The sequence below is a fragment of the Carassius auratus genome, chromosome 13, assembly GCF_003368295.1.
Source record: "Carassius auratus strain Wakin chromosome 13, ASM336829v1, whole genome shotgun sequence".
Taxonomy (NCBI): Eukaryota; Metazoa; Chordata; class Actinopteri; order Cypriniformes; family Cyprinidae; genus Carassius; species Carassius auratus.
Genome location: NC_039255.1, coordinates 25,652,479 through 25,673,677, shown reverse-complemented (window position 1 = coordinate 25,673,677; position 21,199 = coordinate 25,652,479). Strand labels below are relative to the sequence as shown.

General features: G+C 38.3%; 1 protein-coding gene across 1 annotated transcript; it reads right to left on the bottom strand.

Moving 5' to 3' along the window:
• Positions 1 to 16,805: 16,805 nt before the first annotated feature.
• On the bottom strand, positions 16,806 to 17,801 carry LOC113113202 (trace amine-associated receptor 13c-like). The gene has a single exon (XM_026279374.1). The coding sequence runs from the start codon at positions 17,799 to 17,801 to the stop codon at positions 16,806 to 16,808; it is 996 nt and encodes a 331-aa protein (XP_026135159.1).
• Positions 17,802 to 21,199: the final 3,398 nt, after the last annotated feature.

Here is a 21,199-nt window from a genome sequence, read left to right as displayed (position 1 = left end):
CTCCCGGATTCTGATAGGCATCCGATGATGCTAGCGAAGCAGCCGTGCAAGAGAGAATGGGGCCAGTCTCCGAGTAAGGCACTGCGTCGCTTTTCAGCGTGAGCTGTGTGGAGCATTACAGCTGTGTGGAGCATTACCGAAGCATTACAGCTATGGATTTTTAACAAAACAAGCCTACTCAAATTTATCTAACCTAACGATTTTCATTCGTTATTGTAAGAAATGAAAAAAAACAAAAACAGAGTTATGCAAAGATAGGCTTACTTGGCGCCAGTAGACAGACCTTTTTTCTCCCATAAATAAAACCTGTTAGCCTACTTGGGGCATTTTACATGCACAATGCCAACTTTGAGTCAGTAAAATAATAATAAAAACAATAATTTAATGCTGGTATCCAAAACATTTAATTCAAAACAAGTAGAATAAGAAATTAGATACATTTTAAAACTTCAATGCACATGAATAATAAGCCTAGTAATAATAACCCTAGTACTATCGATCATAACATACTTCTGCAGAGACTGGAAAACTGGGTTGGGCTTTCTGGGATGGTACTCAAATGGTTCAGGTCATACTTAGAAGGGAGAGGCTATTATGTGAGTCTAGGAGAGCATAAGTCTAAGTGGACGTCCATGACATGCGGAGTGCCACAAGGGTCAATTCTTGCACCGCTCTTGTTTAGCCTGTATATGCTTCCACTAAGTCAAATAATCAGAAAGAACCAAATTGCCTATCACAGCTATGCTGATGATACCCAGATTTACCTAGCCTTATCTCCAAATTACTACAGCCCAATAGGAGGATCTTTGATGACATCTTTGTACGCATACGCGAGTGGTTGTGTGGCAACAAAACAAACAGTATGGCGGGCTGTAAAGACACAACGAGCACTTTCAAGTGAGTTAAGGCCCGTTCACACCAAGCACGATAACTATAAAGATAACGATATTAGCGTTCACACCAGCGAACGATATTGTCTGTTTATTTTAAGCGGACGCGGCACGTCTGCTGCTTTAAATTCTCGAGCTCATTACAGCAGGATTGATTCTGATTGGTTGGCAATGTTTTATCGTTCATCAGGGGGGAAAAAATCGTTTCTCTGTGCCTTTATCGTTATAGTTATGGTGTGGACTCTGCTATTCTTTAATATTGAGAACGATTTTTAGAACTATATCTTTATCGTTATCTTTATAGTTATCATGCTTGGTGTGAACGGGCCTTTAGCGGGCAAAATCCTCAATATATAAGCACTTTAACATCTGAAGACCGGAGGAGGTTTGGAGAGAAGCTATTCAAAGCCCATATGAGATCTGGGATGACAAAAAACGTTGGTCCGACTCGCCCGTGTCTTGGCCACCAATCTGCTGGGGAGACATTTATTCTTATTTAATAGAAACCCCTGGATCCTTTACTCATGAAAGATTAAAGGCTTTCAAAAGTCTGAAGGCCTATGATTATTTTGTTTCTTGAAAAGTTGGGCCAGTCTTTTCTGCCAAGCAGAAAGCAGTGATCGTGCTAAAAGCAGAGGTTAGACCTGGCCAAGCAGAGTCACAGCATGATTCGCATCTCCCGTGGGTGATCGCCAAAGAGAACGGCGAAATACTGCTCACTGCGACTGCAAAGCCGGGTAAGTCTTCATTGATCAGTGTTCTTATTTACTTATTTACTGAAAATGTAGTGACTGTTGTACCAATTCAATTGTTTTGAGTGTGAGACTTTCAATGGCGTCTGTACTAATGGTGAAAAATTGTATATCACAGCTTACACATTTCTCCTTCTTTCAAATCCAGTCTTGGAGAAACATGCAGTCGTGTAGCAGCTTTAATGTTTAAAGTAGAAGCAGCTGTCAGGATAGGACTTACAAATGCTGCATGTACTAGTGAGGCTTGCAGCAAAGCACAGCTACAGAATGATGTGAGGAACATAGTCTGGGTGCTGTGGATTGCGGTTTGGGACACCTGAATCAGAAAGCGAAAACATATGACTCGGTTGATTTGACTCAGTTTTATTTATTTTTATTCAATCTTCTATAAATACATAGTCACTAAGACTTATCATGAACAAAATGTGCCTCACAAACTCGATCAGAAGCTGCAGGCTTTCTTCGGAAAGTCCAGGTTCAATCGCCTAATAGCATTTCTTTCATTTTTCGCTATCCTTTTCGGAGGGAATTCGAAAAAACTTTTTATCAGGCCCCCAACTAACCGTACAATCGACCACACAGCAAGAGTGAACCATCCTCTTCTCTAAATCCTCCTCCAAACGTGCAAAACAATCAAATTACAGGTATCTAGCGGTGTTTCCTGCCACACGATTCCCATGATGCAACGCGACAAACATAAACAATGAAAGATCCGCCTATTGACTCCCTCTGCCAATGCATTGATAAAATTAATAGTTGGATTTGCTAGAGCTTTCTTCAGCTAAACAAGGAAAAAACTGAAGTCATTGCATTTGGAAACAAACATGAAGTGTTCAAGGTGAATGCATACCTTGACTCTAGGGGTCAAACAACTAAAAATCAAGTCAGGAATCTTGGTGTGATTCTGGAGACAGACCTTAGTTTCAGTAGTCATGTCAAAGCAGTAGCTAAATCAGCATACTATCATCTCAAAAACATTGCAAGAATTAGAGGTTTTGTTTCCAGCCAAGACATGGAGAAACTTGTTCATGTCTTTATCAGCAGCAGGGTGGACTATTGTAATGGGCTCCTCACTGGCCTTCCCAAAAAGACCATTAGACAGCTGCAGCTCATGCAGAACGCTGCTGCCAGGATTCTGACTAGAACCAGAAAATCTGATCATATCACACCAGTCCTCAGGTCCTTACACTGGCTTCCAGTTAAATATAGGATTGATTTTAAAGTACTTTTACTCATATATAAGTCACTAAATGACCTAGGTCCGAAATATATTGCAGATATGTTCACTGAATATAAACCTAACAGAGCACTCAGATCATTAGGATCAAGTCAGTTGGAAATACCAAGGGTTCACACAAAACAAGGGGAGTCCGCCTTTGGTTACTATGCCATCCGCAGTTGGAATCAGCTTCCAGAAGAGATCAGATGTGCTAAAACACTAGCCACATTTAAATCTAGACTCAAAGCCCATCTGTTTAGCTGTCCAATTATTGAATGAGCACTGTGCAATGTCCGGACTGATTGCACTATATTTTCACTGTTTTTTATGTAAAATCATTTTCTAACTGTTTTTAAATTCATTTTAGTTAAGTAGTTTTTTTTCATAATTTTAAAAGTTTTAAAATTTCTTGTCTTTATTTTTATTATTTTTCTTCATGATTATTTTACTTTATTTTATGTAAAGCACTTTGAATTACCATTGTGTATGAAATGTGCTATATAAATAAACTTGCCTTACCTTGCCTAGTAATAAGTAGACATTTAAAATACATCAATAACTGATATCATAGTTTAAAAAAGATAAAATCAGAGTTAAGGCTTGCTTTATGTGTTGCTCGACGAGGATTTCTCAATCGTTGCGACTTTAAATCCTGAGGACACGAAATGCCGTGGAACCTCCTGCCGCGGAGTGAAGAAGAGGTGGAGTTACGAGGATTCTCAGTCAGTTGAAGTGTCCAATGGAGTTAAGAGATTTGCTTTCAATCTATTTTCAACACTTTAGATTGTTTACCACGTGGGGTTTGACCAATAGCATTGAATTGTGAAAAAATATGAAATAGACAAAATTTGGACATGCGAGGATTCTGCCCGTCAGTGACGATATTTTAATAAAGGTGTTCCATTCCAATGTTAACCTGATTCAATTGGATCTGTGGTTCATATGAATTGTATAGTATACTGTGCCTTATGAAATGTATCATTATTTAATTTATCATAAATATAGATCAGCACTTACCTAATGTAAGTTGCTTTGCAGTAACCGTGAATTTGTCAACATTCTTCTCACCACTGTTAATGTGATTTGGACTTGAGGCTATTTTGTCCAGCGTTCTTTCATTTTGGACACCTCATACATTGAGTGACAGAACACTTCTCTTTTATTATATATTTACATATTTGGTATTGCTGGATTCAGCACAACCCCACCTTTCCAACAAGCCATCATATGTGTTTCTATGATAATGCCAGGCAAAGCAAGCACAAAGTAAATGAAAACATTCTGCATAGATATTAAATTTGTGCATGTCCGCTTATTTTAGATATGTGTTTACATGTGTCTATTTATTCCATACATCAAGATATTCACATCCAGTCTTTTCTAGTAGTTAAATCAACTTCCTGACTACAAACATGTCAAGTTTCAAAGCTCTCAGAGCTTGTGTGATTGATCTGCATTAGTTTATATGCCTTAACTCCCATACGGACAGGCAATATTTTAGTCCTTTATTGGTTTTGTGGTGTATAACAATATCTGTTAATTTAACAATCTTAGCAGTAAAATATTTTTAGCCAAGAATCCATTTCATATATGGGAGACCTTAGAGATGAGGAAAAACATTGTTGGGTTTAGTTCTACCTCCGGTAGGGGTATCTCGAAAACTAAAGCACTTTTTGACCATTTGTCACTAGCCTATGAGTGAAGTGCGTCAGTGAATGTCATAGTTTTACATTTTGCTCTGAAATTATTAGCAAGTAACCTAGATTTATGCATTCAGTTCAAATGGAAATCTAATATAGTATTAAAGTTAAAACAATCTAAAATTGTGCATCAACAGCTATCAACCATATCATTACAGTAATAAGTGTTCTGAATTTATTTACCAATGCATATGCTCTAGTTTGGTCATGCATATGCACCTGCACACCACTTATATGCACCCAGCCTATTTGGTGCCACTGTTCATTAGAGAGGCATTGCATGAGTGTATAAGTGGGTATAGCGTCAAACTGCTGCCAGTGTCTGCAGAGTGACCTTTAAAATGCCTGTTCTTTTTCTTCTTTAGTTTCAAAGAGCCAACACTCTTCATTCACGGCTGAACCACATGAACAAAAAAGCCCACACTACATGCCTGCAGAAGGATTTACGGTGTATTCACACCTAAAACTAATTTAATTCTTGGTAGAGTAGATTAATGCAAAGACGTGATTAGAGGCGATTTCACACCAGGTGAAGCAAATGAAGTGTCAAAATCTTTGCACGCACGCACGCAAGTTCAGGCTAATTAAAAAATTTGCGTACACAAACTGAGACCTTACATGAGATTTGATCATAGCCACCGCTCATGTCCATATTGAAGAACTCTCAATAAGTTTTGCATAGAAACGAGTTTACGCCCAGTTTTCGGTCATATTTTCATTTCATAAATGAGGCCCAATGTATAACGCGCCAAGCTTATTTTGCAAACCTTATAAATGCAAACATTAATAACCCCCGATTATTATTTAACACAATAGACTCACTAATAAATCCTAAAATTGATAGCTCTGAGTTACTAAACGGGAAATGCGAAGAGTTCGCTGGCTACTTCAGAGATAAAATTATAAATATTAGATCAAAAATCTGTTCAATACATAGTAAGTCAATTATGTTCCCTTCATTATCAAGTGTAGAGAATATTATCAAAATGGAAAGTTTTACTTTGGTTGATGTTGAGACACTAAGAAAGGTTGTAACAGACTTGAGACCATCTACTTGCTCCTTTGATCCTATTCCTACCTTTCTTTTTAAAAGTATATTTGATTCTATATCTATTGATATCCTTGAGATAGTTAATCACTCCCTGCAGCTTGGCATTTTTCCTTCTGACCTTAAATCTGCCCTAGTAAAACCTGTGCACAAAAAAGGGAGTTTAGATATTTTAACTCCTAGTAGTTATAGACCCATTTCAAATCTTACATTTTTAATTAAAATACTAGAGAAAATAGTTTTTAATCAGTTGAGTACATTCTTAAATGCAAATTCGAAACTAGAGATGTTTCAGTCTGGGTTTAGAAAATATCATAGTACAGAGACCGCTCTTAATAAAGTAGTAAATAATATAAACATAAACCTTGACAGAAATTCTGGTGCTTCTTGACTTGAGTGCAGCATTTGATACAATAGATCACCAGATTCTTTTAAATAGATTAAGTGACTTAGTTGGTCTATCTGGAACAGTTTTAAATTGGTTTTTAGCATACCTTAGTGAAAGAACATTTGTCGTATCCATTAATAATACCTTGTCTGAATATTATAAAGTACCATGTGGGGTTCCTCAGGGATCAGTTTTAGGACCACTACTTTTTAATCTATATATGTTACCTCTTGGTCAACTCATCAGGAGGCATGGTATCTCTTTTCATAGTTATGCAGATGACACACAGTTGTATGTAGCTGTGTCTCCAGATAACCCTGTACAAATTGATTCCCTAGTAAATTGCATTAAAGACATACATGATTGGATGTCACAGAACTTCTTACAACTTAACCAAGATAAAACAGAAGTTTTGCTTATTGGATCAAAAACGCAGAGAGAGAAATTGATCCCTAAACTAAATGTACTCGGATTAAACCCAAGCCAAGTGGCAAAAAACTTAGGAGTTGTCTTTGATTCTGAATTTAATTGTAAAGCTCATGTACGCAATATTACTAAAACAGCATTTTATCATCTAAAGAACATTGCTAAAGTAAGATCATTTCTCTCTCTGAGCAATACAGAAAAATTAATGCATGCATTTATTACTAGCAGACTTGACTATTGTAATGCCCTTCTTACAGGTCTACCAAAGAATACAACCATTTACAATTAATCCAAAACACCGCTGCTCGAACATTGACAAAAGTTAAAAAAGAGATCATATTACACCAGTATTAAAGTCATTACACTGGTTACCTATTAGATTTCGAATTGATTTTAAAAATATTTTATTAGTTTATAAGGCATTGCACGTACTTGCTCCAGACTATCTTTCAAATATGATTACAGTATATGAACCATGAAGGACTCTAAGATCTTCAGATTCTTTTCTTTTAAATGTATCTTATAGTAGAACTACAAAATTTGGTAATGCTGCTTTTAGCCGTTATGCTCCTCACCTCTGGAACAATCTTCCAGAGAATATAAGATGTGCTGAAACCATTAATAGCTTTAAATCTAAATTAAAAACATATCTTTTTAGTCAGGCCTTCCTATAAAATCTTATGAAATCTTTTTATAGTGTGCTTTGCTTTGTTGTAATGATGTATTTTTATTTATTTTTATTCATATTTTGATTTTTTTTAAATTCAATTTTATCTTAATGGGTCTATTTTACTTTTTAATTGTTCTTTTAATTTTACTAATTGCTGTTTCTATTGTTTCCTTGTCAAGCACTTTAAATTGCATTTACTTGTTTAGAAAAGTGCTATATAAATAAAATTTGCTTGCTTGCAATGTTTATAACTTTATTAGAGAATTAGTTTATTCTGAATAAAAATGTCCTAAATTTTCTCAGCCCATGTAATCCAATGTGACCTGTGACCTGTGTGCATTCTGGTTCATGACAGTTAGGGTATATCGAAAAATTTATCAAATTTTTTCCATCAACATCAAAATTGTTCTTAAAACATCCTAAATCATTGTTTTAAAAAAATTGTAAAGGGCATTTGAACTCCTTTGCATATTCAATTTATAAATCACTGGGTCGGTACTTCTACAGCGATTTAGGATGATTGTGAAGTTGGGGGAGAAAATAAGAGTTTTTCCCTAACTGTTTCGAGCAGAACTGCACAGAGAATGCATGCGCATTGCATAGCTACACAAGACAAGTGTTTGAGGTTAAAAAGTATATTATTCTTCCTCATCTGGGATTGTGTAGAGTGCTTTGAAGCTGCAATTTGGACCTTCTACCCAGTGAACCCCGCTGAAATCCATTATATTCCTCTTTCAGTGTCACTGCAGTGTTCACTGACTCTAGAGTTGAAGCCGCATCACTTCTCCACTGAGAGAGCTAAAATATCTCTCATATTAACTCTCCTCACAGACTGAGCACTCCAGTGGGTGGATCAACTATGGCCCAACTCTAATGACGCGTTTCGACCAAAATTACATGTAACAATTGTACCAGGAACTTTTTCCCCAGGAAATGGAAGCGTAAGTGTAAGTTCTACTAGGAAGACTTATTGGCATGTAACATTCCAATTAAGGTCTAGCCAGTCGGCTCTCAACATGAGAGATGTGAAAGCGCACTACTCACAACACAATAATGAGCGTATTCAAGATCAATGGCTTTTAGCTTTCCCCACAATATCCGCACAATACCTTGTCTTGCATTTACACTTCACCTCCTTCAGGCTGGGTACGGGGAACGGAGTTATAGGCGGGCGTAGGTGGGATAGGTTGGCACCGCCACGGCAGCCTACGTTGTCTCCAACAGGAACTTTTCTCGGCCTGGAGGGCGAGTACAGACAACAAGGACACGGCACAGCACTGCAAAACTAAGGTGTACACACGTCAAAGACAGACTCACCCACTGCACTACACACACTTCCGTGATTTTTAAGGTCGGTACTCCACGCCCGGTTGGATTTCATCCTGGAGGAGTGTACAGTCGCTGGCACGGTAAGTGCTCCAAACTTTGCGGTGTAGCCACAGCCAAATAACATCCGTTCACCCCCACTTTACTTCGGCTCACCCACTCGTCTCGTCCTCCACGATGGGACCGCTCAACAAGCTGTTAATCACTCCAGCAGATATTAGTTATCCATATCCAAGTATGAACAATGATATGTAAACAATCCAATGTACTCACAGTCTTCGTGATACTGATCTTCTCCCGCTCTCTTTCTCATCCAGATATAAACAATGATATAAGCAATCCAATGTACTCACAGTCGTCGTGATACTGATCTTCTCCCGGTCTCTTTCTCTCCCCAGCTTCTTACAGACGCCCGGAAGTGTTATCGTTGTTCCACAATGGCACTATTTCCCTGCGGGACCTTCATACAAGACACGGGTGAGTATGACTTCTTTCCACAAAACTTTGCTTTGGCAAACCTGTTCCAGTAGCCGTATTTAAATCCTCCAATTTGCTTAGCGACTCCAAAATTGCTCTCATCTGCTTCGCCCTACTCCAGCTCCCAAAACACTCCGTCACCTTTGTGGCGTTTCTTGGGAAGCAAAACAACACTCCTTCCTGTATCTTCAACGCTCTCTTTATACTCCCTTCAGCGTCCAAACTGCCCCATCTGCGATCGCCACGTCATTGAACACACCTGCTGAAGATTTCCCTTGATTTGGGCCGTCCGGAGTTTCTGGAAGTGACGAGGGCTTACACATTTCGGTCCGGGCGGAACTTCTCCTCTCACTTTCGGTTCCGCCCTCGAAGTCACTCCGTGACATATACATGGTCCTATTCCATTTGAGTTCTATGTTCTCTGCACTGCTCTCCAAAACTTGAAAACATGGATTTGATTTGATCGACTGGTCTCTCAATGCAATTGACACCATCTTCTCGACGACAAGCTTAGATTCGGGGAAAACCTGACTGCCCTGCAGGAAAGTTCGCAGATGGCTTGATGGACACGTAGGAGAGGTGACGCGTCATGTGTCTGGCGGCTCCTTCCGTGGAGGACATTGAAGACATCTACCTATTCAAAACCATGATAACAGGTCTTCTGCTGATTGGACTAGGCTTTGTCCTGGGTTATCGAAAAAATTCAGAAAACAGGAACAGCTGTTCAAAGCCTCACAATGCTGCCCGTCATGATTTGGAGACCAGAATGGACAAGAGAGGCACCATGCAATTGTAATGCGGCTACTCGCCCCAAGACCAAACAATTGGAATTTTATCTTCTTTTGGCTCCCTCTACCAGCATGCCAAGGTTGGAATGTTAGAATAACAATTCTCCCGGGGAGCACTGCAGCAAGATTTGACCAGCATCATAGGGCTGATGGACTGGACGACTACTTGCCTGCGCTGGATTACCTCGACCTCACAAATTTCCATCCCCAGCTGCAAAGTCGTGTGCTTGCGTTGATTATGTGCTTTTCTGGTTATTATCGTGTGTTTGTAGTGATTATGTTGCTGAGGTGTTTTTCCTATTCTTACACTGTACTCCCAAGAGGAGCACAGTCGAGGTGTTGTTGTTTTTTCTCCTCACTTTCCTAATGTTATGCTGTGTTTCTTTCTCAATTCCCTGTCTTCCTGTCCTGTCTACCCACTTGTCATATTGTATGGATGTATGTATGTATGTATGTATGTATGGACATGTTGATTGCTAATTTCGCTGGTATTTGTGACTAGTGACAATAAAGGGCTACTAATACTACTACTACTACTTAAGGATATTCTACACATGCTGTCAAACTGACGTCATCAGAAAACAAATGCATTACAGAGTGGAAGTAAATGTTCAGATTTTGATTAAAGATTACAAAGACAAACAATGATTAATTGTTTACATTAAGACTAGCTATGTGTGCTAGTAAATAAAATCTATTTTGATTTTATGCGGACTTGTGCGGATCAGTGAAACACATTTTTATATAGGTGCTGTATTTATAAATCAACCGCAGATTTTAGTTTTTAACAACTAAATTCTCTTCTGAAATACTTTTAAAATTACATTTCATGACACAATAAAAGTAATATTTTGAAAATGATCCGAATAAATGGTGGTTGAAATCACAGTGCTGCGTGAACTCAATCATGTTTAGTGCCCAAGTCCCGCCCCCAAAAGTTCTGGAATTTTTAAAAAGTACTACCTCGCCAGCAGGGACTTCCTGAGGGCCATTTCTTTTACCCAGAACTTTATTTAGTTCCTGGTTCCAGTGGTGGAAACACACCAAGTACAAGCCCAGTTCCAGCAATGGAAACGGGGCTTAACTCAATGCAAAAAAACTCAGTATGCCATACAATTTCTGGTAAGCCGCTTAGCCGAGGCAGAGTTTGTCACTGTGTGGGTCCCCGCAACTCCAAGTCCACCAGTCAAGTTAAGTCAAGTCAAACACAATACAAACAGAAAATTGAAATTTCATTACTCTCAGACCCTTGGTGCATTCAGATAACACTAACAGTAGAGCCTAAATGTCTAGATCTAATATAAAATATAAGATACAACTATTTAATAATGGCATGTAAAAAAGACAAAATAAAAAGAAGAGTTAAATAAAGCAGTGCAAGGAACATAGCAGATAGAGTGCAAACAAGTGAAGTGAACAAACAGTGCAGATAAAAAGATTTTTAGTGCAAAAAAGGTTATTCAGTCTGATTAAAGTGACAAAGGGCTCAGATAGAAGTTCTTTTATTTAAACGGACTGATGAGGTAGTAGAATGACGTCAGTTCCATGCTGAATGAGGTAGTGATCAGACCAATGCTGCACAAAGTGACTGGGGCATGCCAACGTATGTTTGTGGAGGGTGGGGGTGGGGGTGGGGGTGGCGGGTGGAAGGACCTGGGGATGTGGGGCAGAGGGCTTTGCGGTTAAGACGGGTTCAATACATTTTTGGTAAATTACAAAAAAAAATATATTGCGTCAAAGCAACTGAACAATATTCATTAGGAAAATAGTGTGTCAATAATGCAAAATGACAGTTAAAGGCAGTTTATCATTGAATTCAGATATTTGCAATCAAGTCAGTGATATCGGTGTATATGAAATGACCCCAACTGAGCAGGCCAGAGGCAACGGCGGCAAGGAACCGAAACTCCATCTGTGACAGAATGGAGAAAAAAACCTTGGGAGAAACCAGGCTCAGTTGAGGGGCCAGTACTCCTCTGACCAGACACTAAGCCAGCAGAAACCAGCAGTTCAATTCCAGGCTGCAGCAAAGTCAGATTGTGTGTTATATAGTCTGTGATTTGTTACAGCTGTGTGGATTAAGTGGAATGGATGATGGGAAATGTAGTCCAGGGTGATGTGAAACAGTCTGTGTAGTATGAGAGTCTATTTGGTGGATAATGGCCTCTGGTGGTGAACAAACAGAAGTTCTTAGACCAAGTTCATGACAGTAATCGGCTTGAATATCCTGAACAGTGCACAATCCACAGTCAGTTAAATATATCATCAAATGTGAGCATACCTTTTAAGGATCAGGGAGGGTAAATGAAAGGTTGATCACCAGATAATAGGTGGGTATTGTTCCAGAGAGGAGGCTGGTGTGAGTTTATTTAACGTTACCTGTAATATTTTCTGCATTTAACCAGACATAAGTAGTTAAAATAATGTTTCCGAACTTCTCGTGTAGGCTTCTTGACCCTATAGCAGTAAAAGGCAGATCTTGAAGCCTATGGGGAAGAGCACAGTCAGACTCAATACTACCCCGGGTACTTTGGAGTGGGTGTCAACCCAGACATGCACGCTGTAAAACTGAAGAACTGACTTTAGGATGCTTAACACACCAGATGAATTTAGAAACTAATTAATTATTTTCTTTGACAAATTTAGGGGGAGGTAAACAAGGGAGCATGAAAAATAAAAAGGTAACTCTAGGTATGTTAGTTTCAACTGTACTGATTCTAGCTTGCATTTACATTTTTAAGTTGCCCCACCTCTGTATATCCCGTTTAATTTTCTGACTGATTTAAAAAAAAAAAAAAGCTACCCTAGACAGAGAATCAAAAATGTTATTACCAAGAAATGAATTAGCAAAGACATTGCCACTAGGTAGAGAGGTTGCTTTAGTTATACTATTAAGTGCCATTAAGAATGACTTATCCCAGTTTATTATCCAAAAGGTGCATATTATCTAGGATCTTGATGTTGGCTGATATCAAAGATATTGGGTGATAACTAGGGCAACTTAATGGATCTTTTTCCTTTTTAAGCACTAGGATAATGAACGCTACATTATGATCTCTATGAAGTGTACTGTGATCAATGGCATAATTCATGGACATCAGAATTAGGAGACCCACAATGTCCCAGATAGCTAGATCTGGAGGAATTCCAGGTGATTTACCTTTCTGTAACAATTTAGCTGCATGGTGAAGTTCCTCCAGTGTTAAAGGTGCATCTAGTTCTTTTTGAGCAGATAATGGTAATGTGTGAAGATTTAAATCACTGAGAAAATTACTTAATGTGCCTCTGTCAAGGGAAACCTCAGATGAATACAACAGAGTAAAATAATTGAATCTCATCATTAACAGCTTTTGCGGCCATAATAATTTCACCAGAGCTAGTTTTAATTACATTAATGCTGGCTTTAAATTCACACTCTTTAAGTTCCTTTGAAAGCAACCTGCTAGACCTATCTAAATTAAAATAGCATTTTTGCTTTGTTCTGTGAATAATAAGCCCAGCTGTAGATATAGATAGAGAAGGATATTCTGCATTTAATAAAAAGAGCTCATGATTAAGCTTGTCAGAAAACGCATGGGCCAGTTGGCGTTCTAGATCACAAATCTTTTTTTTTTCTAGCTCCTCAAACTGCTTATTCCTAAAGGCTTTAACTTTGGAAGAATACTGAACAGTATTTATATTGTCTTTTACCTCTGATTCATGCAATTTCCAAACTGTCTGAACTGTATGAGTGCCTCCTTAAAACACAGCTTGTACTCGAGGAATCTTTTTTTTTCTTTCTTTTCGGCAGATCTCAGAATTATAAGAGCAAACAGCATTGAGTGAACTATCCTTTTAACCCAAGACAGGACAGGTAGACTTCTTCTTCACTTAATTTAAATTTGCCATCTTCTTCTGTCCGGTGAATGCAAAGGTGATGCCCTTTCCTGTTTCCATTCTCCAGAAGAAACACCTAAGAAACCTGAGCCCATACTCTCCCCAAAACCCACGGGAGACCCCTGACCAGCGCGGGAAGATCTGGTCCCCCCAGGGGCCTCGCCGGAGCCCACCCCAGAGGCCTTTAAATACCATTCGGCACTTTTACACAGGGTGGCACACGTAGCTCTCAACCTCAAGATTAAAACAGTGGCCTTCTCCTGAATGGGGGGTGGACACTTTTTTCTGTCCATGAACCCAATATTTGTCCATTTGACCTTTAAAGTGACGTAATGACAACGGATCTGGTGCGGACCCCCACCCCTACCTCAGGTCCCACGAACCCACTATCTGTCCCACTATTTGTCCATTTGACCATAATAGTCACGAATGACCGCGGAACCCCCACAGACCCCCTGCAGACCCCACAACCGGGTCAAACGAACCGACCATTTGTCTTTTGGCCCATTATAGTTATGGAATGACCACGGACCACCTGCGCCCCCCCCCCCCCGGGTCTCATGAACCCACTATTTGTCCATTTGACCATTATAGTCATGGAATGAGCATGAAACCCCTGCCTACCAAACGCCAGTGGCCCCCAGTCACTAAATCCCTGCAGCTGGAGTTATGGCCCCCTATATTTTCACTAGTCAAATGGAAGGACGAGACCTAGAGACTTGAAACTCGGATATGTAATGGCCCACGACGTGTCCTGTCCTAAGCCACCTACCATGGGTCAATAGACCCCCTGGGGCTGGAGAAACTGATCCCCAAATTAAAAAAATTTGACCGGCTATAACTCACTCAAAATGGGGACAAACTCCACCAAAATTGTGTCAAAATCAGACCTTTGTGACCTCTATCCGATGCTGGATAAATGTAGGTTTGAATGTATATTTAATTTTTACAATGAAGACTATCCAGTTCTATTTTACATTTAATTATTTTGTTTCTGTACCTCAACACCTACAAACTTCAAAAAAACAAACATTGTGTAAATAACACAAATAAATAAAAATAAACGAACATACAAATTAAACAATTTCAAACAGGGCCCACTGGTACAACCTTCACCGGGTCCCCGCTGACCCCAGCTACGGCAATTCGAATGAGCCATTTTAATGTAGATTAATTTAGATTAATTTCAAGATCACAGTGAGATTAATCTAGATAAAAAAAATTATCTATGCACACCACTAATATATAACTATATATATATATATATATATATATATATATATATATATATATATATATATATATATATATAGTTATATATATATAGTTATATATATATATAGTTATTATATGTTTAAGTGTCTACAGTTAGAGTTAAAGTAGTCTCACATAGCCAAACCTTAAGATTGAAAAAGCTCTGGACTCTCCATTGCAACTGTCATTGGTCATCTGACAGACATGTAAAGCAGCCAATCACAGTTTGTTTTGTTAATTTGTAAAGCTGTGAAAATGTTGATTTCAGGAATTGTACAAGTTTACTGCAACAATGGCATCCATGCCGTGACCTACATAATTCTGATAATCCAGCATTTACTTGATCTTGATTAGTGATCACAGATTTAAACACAATGGCCTTTTTCTTCTGCGAGTGGTGTCTCGACAGCTTTGTTTCCAAGCGAACCATTAAACAATGTGACATCCATTTCCTGGCAACCCTGTAGAATTGCCCGATGGGGCAGCTGTGACCTAATGGTTAGAGAGTTGAACTTGTAATCTAAAGGTTGCATGTTCAAGTCTCTGTGCTGGCATGAGTTGTGGGTGGGGTGAGTGAATGTACAGCACTCTCTTCCATCCTCAATATCCATGGCTGAACTGCCATTGAGCAAGGCACTGAACCCCCAGTTGCTCCCTGAATGCTGGAAAAAATAGCTGCCCACTGCCCCAGGTGTGTGTTTACGATGTGTGTGTTCACTTCTCACTGCTGTGTGTGTGTGCACTTGGATGGGTTAAATGCAGATCACCAATTCTGAGTTGATAGTTAATTTTGGGTTACCATACTTGGCAAATGTCTCAACTTTCACTCTTTTTAAATAATTACTATTACATTTCTTCAAGCAATTGCTTGTAAATATATTGTATATATATATACAATATATATACAATATATATATATAATAGAAACATATATATATATATATATATATATATATATATATATATATATATATATATATATATATATATATATATATTGATATGTATATTTATAGCATTTCCAAATTTCTCACACTGGTATTTTATACTTATATATATATATATATATATATATATATATATATATATATATATATATATATATATATATATATATATATATATATATATATATATATATGAATTTGCCTTAATTTCCCTCACTATATGAAATATGGAAACATGCAAATTTAAAAACTTGCACAATGCAAAAATTCAGACAAGGGGCAAAGATTTTCACACTGTATATTTTCACACTGTATCATTTTTGACTCAAACACATCACACAAACACTTAACTGAACATAGAATTTCTTAGCCCATTTCAGAAAAAAAAGGATTTTGTTTCTAACTAGATGTTCCTAAAATCAGCATATTTTAATCACCATTCTTAAAACTGAAAGTTTTTCTAAATGTTTTGCCATTTGTTCAGTTACAGATAATCCATAAATATAATCTAATTATTTCCCATAGCCTGTGTATTTCATGTCCGTCAAATAGAAGAGGGTTCCACATTCAATAAAAGTACAGTGTGTGTGTGTGTGTGTGTGTGTGAATATAGCACTATTTTATTTTTTTAGTGTTCAGAGTTGTGCCTCTCAAATTACTCTCTGTGGCCTTGTCTTATATGACTATCTGCTCGTCAAACATGCAGCTCGGGAAACAGGAGATATTATCAGTCACAAATAATGAAAGATTAAAAAGTTTAAATATATTGTTGTCGATGATTTTAGCCATATAATGTAAGTCCTTCAAAAGAGCAAATAGAAACAGTTGGTGTCACTCACATAAATACAGTACATGTTCACAAATATACATGCATACTAGACAGTGCATTTAAACTTTTTGCAAACATAGATGTTGCACTGAGACTGGTGTCATCCAATGTTTTATAAGAAAGTGCTAAACACAAGAATTCTAACTATTCCATTTGAAAACAGACAATCTTCTTTTAATTTGTGCTTCATGCTCTTCATGCAAAAGTTTTAATGGTCATTTCTCTTCTGGAAACAGATTGAAGTATTCTGATGAAGGTTCAAATATTTTCAGTGTTAAAATGTATTTTGCTGACACTCTAAACCATTGATAAAACATTGCATAGATAATTGGATTCATGCAGGAATTCATGCATAACATCCAATACATTATGTTAATTATAAGAACATCATTTTCATCATGCCCAAAAGAAAGAGTTACTATGTAGTATGGTGTCCAAAAAAGAAGATAAACCAGTACTACAATGCCTAAGGTTCTTGCAGCCTTTTTTTCTGATTTGGCCTTTTTTTCTGTGACTAAATTTAAATGCTTAGCTTGTCGTTTTGCTACAAAGCAGATTTTCATATACAAAGGAATAATTATACAGCAAGGTGCCACTAAACAAACCAAAGTATCTATTATTAGATTTTCTAATGTAACAACAAGTACACATTCTCCAATACATGTATGGTTTCTTTCTGGATAGAGCAAAAAGTCATACAAAAGATAAAATGAATATACAAAGGAGAATAACCAATTTACAACAATAGAAACAACAACTCTGTTAATATTGACCTTCAGTGGATATCGCAAAGGGTCATTCACAGCAATGAACCGATCCACAGATATAATAATCATATTACCAAGAGATGCTACGACAACCACATACAGAATAAGAGGAAATATTGAACAAAATATTTCTCCAAAGTACCAGCATGGCTCAATGAGTTTCATTCCTTGCACTGGCATGAGAATCAGTCCTGCGATCAGATCAGCCACGGCCAGAGAGAGGATCAGCACATTGGTCGGAGTGTGAAGCTGCTTGAAATGTGAGATGGAGACAATCACCAGCAAGTTCAGAAACACAGTGAACACTGATGTTACAGAAACAAAAATGTACACAACAATATACTCCGCTTCTGGTCTGATACTTTTGCTACAAGACAAATTGTTGTTTGGAAAGCAGTAATGGACTGTTTGATTGTCCACATTTGTCACTCCCCAGTCAGACATTTCCACGATGGATGGATATTGAAGAGTAGAGTCTGTGTGAGGTTGCTTGTCAGTTTAGCCCCGATTCCTTATCACTGACATGACATAGCTTTATACGTATGGAAAGCACACTGACCTGCCCATTCAACATGATGTTTCATTATTCAGCTCTCAAACCCACCCTCTAGTTATATATTCATAGAACTTATCAATCTTATCTATACAGTATAGCTACAGTATAGTAAATTAGAGAATCCAGTGATGCTTGTTTACTATTACATTCTTCCTAAGATAATAGCATCTGTCTTAACAAAAACTAATGCTATTAGAAAAATTAGTCCAATCCACTGCCTTCCATTCCACTCAAAATAATATACATGTTAACAGACAATAAAAATTGAAGATGGAATCTGTGTACTGTTCTCTTAAAGTTTTCCTTTACCAAAGTGTGTAATATAAATAAACAGCAAGCCACACTCTGTTCACTGAGCCAGGATATGAGCAACTTGCTTCTTTTATAGTGCAGTGTATAATTTACATAGTCAAACTCAGTGGCCATTGAACAGTAAAACTGCAAGCGAAATGAAAGAAATGTAGAAAATTAACTATCAAATTGTAGCAAACTTATTAAAAATTCAACTAATAAAATGTATACACATACATTGCTAACTCAGAAGCAATTTAGAAGCATTCTCAATGCGGTGCACTAGCGCCGATCTGCAATAACATACACATCTTTGATCATATCATATTTAAACTGAACATACTCTCCTGCAATATAAATTAGACAGATTAATGATTTAAATGAACTTACAGCCAATGCTTACAACAGGGTTTAACAGAAGGATTCATTTAAATGTGACACAAACATGTTGAACACTTGTTGCAACATGATTTCGTTGCTTCTATAACCTAATGTGCATCGCTCACTGAAACACGTCAAGATAAGAGTCCTCACATAAGAACTTACAAAATAGCGGCAGGAAAAATTAAACTCATACAGGACATTTAACAATCACAATATAATACTGACAAATGCAAATGTCTATCATAAATTATACACAGCCTATAACAGAGGTAGAACGCTCCCAAACCTGGTGTTATTAATGTCCCATAACAGTGTGTGTAAGTCTTATTTAGCCCTCATTTGCTAGCTGTAAGATAACATCAGAAATGGGTCTTAAGAATGCTTTTTACATTCCCTCCTGAGGTTGTTCTAACTTGTACCTTGCGGACATTTCCATCATTGCTCGGGAAGACAGATGTGATTAAGCCCAATGGCCAATTGTTCCTTGGGGACTGAATTTGCTTCAATAGCACAACATCTCCAGCATGCAGCTTTCAGTGAGCCTCATGCCACTTGCGTCGAGGTTGGAGTCTACTTTCTCCATCAGCTCCAGAACTTGTTAACTAATACTTGCACTCGCTTCCACTGACATTTCAAGAGGTATTTTTCAGTGTAGTTTTCGAAGTGAACAGGTACTCTGAGCTTTTGGGTTAAGAGCATGGAGTGAGTATGCATGGAGAATAGGGATCTGCTGAGACAAGAACCAGTGGTTTAGCATTTATGATTGCTGACACTTCTGCCATCAGAGTGCAAAGTACCTCATGAGTCAAGTTACCATGTTTCTTCTGCAACAGCATACTGCCTAGAATCCTGCAGTTTACACCGATCATGCGTTCCCATGCTCCCCCCATGTGGGAAGCATGTGGCAGATTGAGTTCCCAAGTACAGCCATTTTCATGTAGGTATTTCAGAAGACTAGTCTCGTTTTCTTTTGCTGGTTGCATCCACAGTTCTTTACTAGCTCCGAAAAAAATTAAATTTCCTTTGTCCAATCTGAGCTGTTTTGCTGGTCCTCTCACAACGAAAAATCTTTGCAGAGCACTGATACAACTGGCAGTGTTCATAGACTCTATGACCTCTATGTGTATTGCATGTATACTTATACATTTGAAGAGTATAACACGGGAACTGGCGGATATTTAAATTAAAGTTTAATAATAAAATAAACACAAAAGAGCGAGACAACCCCTCGTGGTCAATTGTTGCACACAAACAAGACCAAAACACTAAATAAAACCCAGGTTTGGTCCTCTCTCATCTTGCATTGCCATCACTCCCCCTTTTATCCTTACGGTGCTCCTTTATGGGACTCGAGAACGGTGAGTGGTGCAGGTGTCGCTTGTTACCACTCTCATTCAACCGGCCTCGATCCGTTCCCACGGCTCTCAGCCCTGCCCCTCTCGTCACACCCACCTTTTGTTTTCAGCTACACCGCCTCTGGTGTGTCAAATGACCACTGTCCATGGACCAAAAATGTCTAACCCCAGGTACGTAATGGAGGAGATGTACTGATTTGCTCAGGAGGTAGATCTGCAATCTTTTGAACTTTTTTCTCTGAGTTTGTGGCATGTCACACAACAATGAAGGGTAAAGTTGATCAGTCTTATCCGCACGACAGTCCACAAGCCAGACAGTCAGATTGCTCCTTTTGTGAACAGTCTCCCTTGATGGTGCGCGTTGCAGTGGTAGTGGCTCACCAACAGTTTAGCAACATGACTTTGCTTTGGGAGGAGGATTGGATTCTTTACCTCTGACTCAAGAGAAACATGTTTGGGATGTGACTGAACTTAATGAGTGGGAACAAGCTTGATGAATCAAAAAGGATACCACTCTTAGCAGGTAGAAAAACTCTGAAAACATTATGAGAAGAGGATTCTTTCAACTTGAGTAGTGAAGCTGGTTACACAAAGTCTGACTTCTGCATCCATCTCAGGATAAACCATTTCAATGAGCTCACAATGTTGCTCTTGGGGTGGTTGGTAGAGGATGCTGGGTCCTATGAACCATATGGTGTCATTCAGCTGTGACATAACCATGGATCTTGTTGCCAGGTCAGCTGGATTCTGAACCGTAGGCACATAACTCCACTGGTTTGGAGAAGTTGACTGACAAATCCGCTGAACACAGGTGTGCACATAAACAAGGAAACATCTGGACTGATTGTAAATATACCCCAGGACCACTTTGCTGTTATAATAGAAGTCACTGGATTTGGCTTGTGGTCTAACTCTTCAAGGATGTGTTCAGCCATCTCTACAGCCAGCACTGCATGGTTCCAGGTTAGGGATAGAAGGCTCAGGACGAGTTGACAGCTTTGCCTTGCCCAGTACAAATCTCACTTTGACCTTAAGCCACTGTCCCTTTGGCCCAGTTTAAGATATCTGAAAATACTACTGTCTATGATAGCTATCAGTGTAAATGTGTAAATGATTCTGTATAAATAAAGTGTGACTATTGACTATATGGTGCATCTGTATGATTACCATCTGTATAACCGGCCATCAGCACTGTTACTGACTGTTTGAGCATCTAACAATGTGAATGCTGCATTTCTAGCAATCTTGGCATACAT

Bases quoted from the DNA above. Each gene is read 5' to 3' on its own strand.
- LOC113113202 (XM_026279374.1), bottom strand. From the start codon at position 17,801: ATGTCTGACTGGGGAGTGACAAATGTGGACAATCAAACAGTCCATTAC.